We start from the raw sequence: 5,321 nt of genomic DNA, 5'->3' as shown, positions 1-5,321 counted from the left end.
ACTCCGGGCTGAATGATTTTTGTCCAATCAGATTCATTTGAGTGGACGTGGCGAAGTTGGTTCGGCCCCCCCCCCCCCCCCCCCCCCCCGTCCCCCACCCCACCCCTCCGTGCCACAGGAAACATCCCTCCCCTTCTACCAATCACCAAAGGAAAATACAACATACGGCGCATGACGGCCAGAGAGAGAGAGAGAGAGAGTTGAATGAAAGCTTGTCAAATTCAACACAACCGTTCGAACGATGAAATCAAAATTTAATCAAAAACACAGCTAGTGGGAATGGATCAAAGAAAACATTGTCCAATGTGACCCAGATGATCGATGTCAGCCTTTAAAAAAAATAATGTACCTTGGTAACTTCATGTGTATCATCGACAACAACAATAATAATAATAACAACAACAACAATTTGATAACTGATAATCATCATCATCCACCTCAATTCAGCTCAGTGTCCAGCCGGAACCAGCAGAAAATACGATTGATAAAGGTCACGTTATTGTACAAAGAGAAAAAAAAGAGAAACTTTGCGTTCCATTTGATAACTTACATTTGTTTAGATTCTGCCCAGTAGAATTTTTCATCAGAAACTGAGGACACCAGTAATTTCAAGGCTACAAGACTTCAGTTACTGAATCTGTATAGAATTTGGCTTCAAGTATAAGAAACTGGTATGCGCAAGGGGCGGTATGGAAATGACATTCAATTATCAGCCACTCCACATCTAAAACTCACAAAAAACAATGGCATCTCACCCACCCCCACATCACCACCATCACACGCACACACACACACAAACGGCCGGCTGGCACACACACACACACACACACACACACACACACACACACACACACACACACACACACACACACACAATTAAGAACGTGTACACAGACAGATGACAGACAAGTAAAAAGACAGACACACACACACACACACACACACACACACACACACACACACACATACACACACACACGGTGCACACAAACACACCCACACCATAACACACACCGGAATACACACACACACACACACACACACACACACACACACACACACACACACACACACACACACACACACACACACACACACACACACACACAATGAGAACACGTTTACATTAGTTTAAAGAAGTGGGTTTTGAGGGAAGACTTGAATGAAGTGGAAGAAGACGAGTTCCTGATTTGCACAGGGAGTTGGTTCCATACAGTTGGGCCATGAAAAGCAGAGAAAGAATGCTCACCAAAAGATTTTGGATTGATAGAGGGGATGCGAAGCAAACGAGTATTGGAAGACTGAAATACGCAGCTGACGGGATGAGAAGTAGGCCTATTATATATGTGTAAGCCTATCTCCGCACAGGCGGTGCCAAAAATAGACGAGAAAGAGACATGCAGATGCAAGTTTTTAGTTGACTAGTTCTGTATTGGACACTTGGCCGGGAAGTGAAGAGACTGTAAGAGGAAGCTCGTTGGAAACTGGTCGGTTTTTTGTTTATTTGTTTGTTTTAAAGCGTTTGGGTATAGTGAGAAGGTTACCGTGGCTTCGGTTTGGGCCTAACCATGGCAGATTTGTAGTCCTAAGGGAAAAGTCCGGACTCGGAATAACTGATTCGGATGATATGCTGGGCTATGTAGGGATGCAGAACATCAATGCAATCAGTCAAACATTCGATCGCGGCACTGAGGTTGCAGGGATCGAGAGAGTAAAGTTTACAAGATTTGCGGGGCGAACTGGCCGGCTGTAACTTTTCCGACATATTCTTCGAACACAGGACTGATAACTGAAGAAAGAAGAAAAGGTTGGTCAGGCTGAGAAACACTGGCAGGAGAGCAGTGTTCTAATCAAATTCTTTCTGAACAGATTATTTGTCAGTTTATTTAGCTGGGCTGAGGTTTTCCATTCTTGGATCTTTTCATCAGAGAGGAAAATTTCAATAGGACTGAGGGCCTCAAACACTAGACTATAAGATCATTATTTTACTGATGAGGGAATATGAACCAGTGACAGAATATAATTTCCGCCAGTGAACTTAATCAGCCGGTAATTCAAAGGTTCCATCTAAAAATGGTGTAATACTTGATAATACTTTTTGTGTGTTACAGTGGCTCGTACGCACTGTTGGCAGGCAATTATCAGCTGGGGCCGTCACGCGACCTCAGTTGAGAGCTCATCAACTGATGATCAGTACTGAGGGAAACGCTGGCCATGATATGCGTCACCTTGATGTGTCGCACGCACTTTGGGAGCAGAGTATCAGTATCAGTATCAGTAGCTCAAGGAGGTGTCACTGCGCTCGGACAAATCCATATACGCTACACCACATCTGCCACTGAAGCAGATGCCTGACCAGCAGCGTAACCCAACGCGCTTAGTCAGGCCTTGAGAAAACAAAAAAACCAACAACAACAAAAAAACCCAAAAAAACGAAACAACAACAACACGCACATACACACACACAAAATAAAAAAAAAAAAAAATAATCAGCGGGGGCCGTCACGCGGCCTTGAGAGCTCATCAACTGATGATAGGGAAACGCTGGTCATGATATGCGTCACCTTGATGTGTCGCACGCACTTTGGGAGCAGAGTGAGGTCTCAAAACTGAAGTAACGACATCGAGGGCTACTGAGAGGTGTGATACACTTCCGTGTCGGCAGCATCTGGAGTGCCCAAGCTGTCTATTTGTCACTATGTTTCAAGGATACTCATGATCTTCAGTGTGTTCCAGTTTTTGTTTTTGTGATTTTGTCCAAACTGTCTAGTCGCAATGGATTACTCAGGAAAACAGGACTGCTGGATAAAAATGTAGCCATCTGCAGACGAACAAGATCGAAGCGCCGAGCCGTCTTGCAGAGAGCTGTGGCAGACGACAGAGACAAGCGAAGATGCCAGGGATTGTGGCATTTCGTAGGAGATGGTCTGTTGGTTCTGATGACCTCGTAGTGCCAGCGGTGTTCCTGGTCATTCTGCATTCCGCATGGTGAGTTCACTATTGCTGAAGCAAACCAGAAGCAATATATGTGTGCACGCGAATGCAGAAAAGCGAACAGGTTGCGTGTCGATGTCAGCTGTTTGCGTTCTACGGTTTCGGCAAGATCCCACACTGCTGACCACAGACCACTGGCCACTGTCATAGCGGTCTGCACAAAAATGTGTTAAAAAAAAAAGAAGAAAAAAGGGCTCCGATATATATCTCAACGTTACCCATTAACGCATCGGGGAAGTGCCCTCGATATGTGCCATTTGGTAAAACGAATGTTTCGCATTCTTCGCCGAATTCCGACCGATCTGATCGTCGATCGGTGCATGATCATGGCTTTGGCTGACCAAGGATATGTTGAATTGCGCAATCTAACAGAGATTGATGTTCCATTTCATATGGTGTGCCCTTGGGAAAGGCACTTTATTCTGATTTTCCTTACTCCACCCATGTGTGGATGGGTACCCAATTACAAGTTTGGTCTGGGAAGGGTACAGTGGCTGATAAGAAGATTAGGCCATTTAGGCTATGAGACCTTTAACAGTTTTAACTTTTGACTTTCCCAAAGTTTACTAAATATATATGCCTCTTATCAGTCTTCCGGAAGAAATGTTAACAGTTTATACCATTTTTATCTGGCTGTCATGTCATAAGATACTTTCACTGAACCAGCTGCATTAACTTGTATACGATTCATGTATGAAATAAATTAAAGTCCACAGCATCAAGTGCTTTCAAGTTGAACAATCCTGAGTGAGTTCATTAGATTTATGTCTGAAGATAGTGGAAAGACAGGTGACAGTTTTTTTGCAGAAATCTTGACACAAAGCCAACTAGAACTTTCAAAACACCTGTGTCAGTCTCAATTGTCAGTAGCAAATTTTGATATTAATTACTAGGTGGATTATTTACTAAGATTTTCACTTTTAGTTAATATTGTTTTCCTGCTTTTTTGTTGTTGACAAGTTGCAAAATTCAATCATGATAAAAAAGTTGTAAGGTGACTGGTGTGTGTGTGTGTGTGTGTGTGTGTGTGTGTGTGTGTGTAGAGATCCATGTGCTGTTGGTCAAGCATGCACAGAATGTGTGCTTCACTCCTTGTGTGTCCCTCCAAGTGTAAAATTGTACGTGTTAGTTTCACCTGGATAGCTAGCTGCTGTCCACCTGATTCTACGGTTTGAAACCTTAGAAGATTGGGGGTATGTTTACCCCTTGAAAAATGTCAGAAATGACCCATGGTGTGTGTGTGTGTGTGTGTGTGTGTGTGTGTGTGTGTGTGTGTGAGTGAGTGTATGTGTATGTGTGTGTACATGTGTGTGTGTGTGTGTATGTGTGTATACATGTGTATGTGTGTGTGGTGTGTGTGTGGTGTGTATACATGTGTGTGTGTGTGTGTGTGTGCGCGCGAGGGACACAGAGAGAGAGAGAGGGGGGGGGGGAGGTTGAATGCTTTATAATTTATTTATATTTTTTACGGTTAACAAGTTAAATTGTTTTTGTGTTCCATTCAGGAAAATTATTGTTTAATTTTTAGTATGGATTTTCATTCATGAAGAGACTAAGACACAATTTGCTGCACAGTGGGAAAGATATTCTGCTCATTCAGATTCTTTATTACCCAACACGTTGAACAAAGGAACACGAGTTGTTTTGGTTTGCAACTTAATCCTGTCCACACTGACACAGCATGCAGACATGTGAAGCAGCCTTGGCTGTGTGTAGTTCAGCAATGCTACACTGTATCCAGTTTTTTTTCCAGATAGGCAAATGAGGAAACTACATAGGAAGCTTATTAGCATCTGTCCTGTGACATGTTTTGCAATGACTGTACACACTCAAGAGCATCAGCACCAGTGCACACATGGAACACACACTGTCAAGAGTGAAATACTTGTAACACATTTGTGAGGCGAAGACTTTGGGAGTGGGCAGAGTGGTGGGTTGTGGGAATAACTTGAATATTGTATTCACGTACACATGCACACAGACACATGTGCACATACACATATATGCATGCATACTTACACCCACCCACACCCACACCCACAGACACACATGCAATCACACCCTCCATTTGTGTGAATCCCACCTATCCCCGCCCCCATCCTCCCCACACACATACAATATTCAAGTTCCTTTCATCCCTTTTGGGGCCTGAGGGTTTCAAATAAAAGAAGAAAATAAGCATAATTACTGTTGTTCATAGTTGTGCTCCTTTTTACCATGTATCATGAGAGATATTTTCATTCCCTATTCCCTGAGAGTTTTGTTAGTATATAAAATGTTTATGTGTATTGGTGTGAGTGTGCAAGGGAGGGGAGGTGTGGAAGTGG

The 5,321-nt window shown here is 43.2% G+C and overlaps 1 protein-coding gene across 2 annotated transcripts in view; it reads left to right on the top strand.

The window, feature by feature from the left end:
* Positions 1–2,668: 2,668 nt before the first annotated feature.
* Positions 2,669–5,321, top strand: part of LOC143298182 (diacylglycerol lipase-alpha-like) — a 130,656-nt gene continuing 128,003 nt past the window's right edge. For both annotated transcript variants that reach the window (XM_076610932.1, XM_076610930.1), the window contains exon 1: positions 2,669–2,988. In XM_076610932.1, the coding sequence (XP_076467047.1) occupies positions 2,894–2,988 (95 nt within the window). In that variant the 5' untranslated portion in view covers positions 2,669–2,893. The remainder of the gene's footprint in view (positions 2,989–5,321) is intronic.

Source organism: Babylonia areolata, chromosome 23, assembly GCF_041734735.1.
Source record: "Babylonia areolata isolate BAREFJ2019XMU chromosome 23, ASM4173473v1, whole genome shotgun sequence".
Lineage (NCBI taxonomy): Eukaryota > Metazoa > Mollusca > Gastropoda > Neogastropoda > Buccinidae > Babylonia > Babylonia areolata.
The sequence above is the reverse complement of the archived record's forward strand: the minus strand, read 5'-3'. Positions and strand labels throughout refer to the sequence as shown.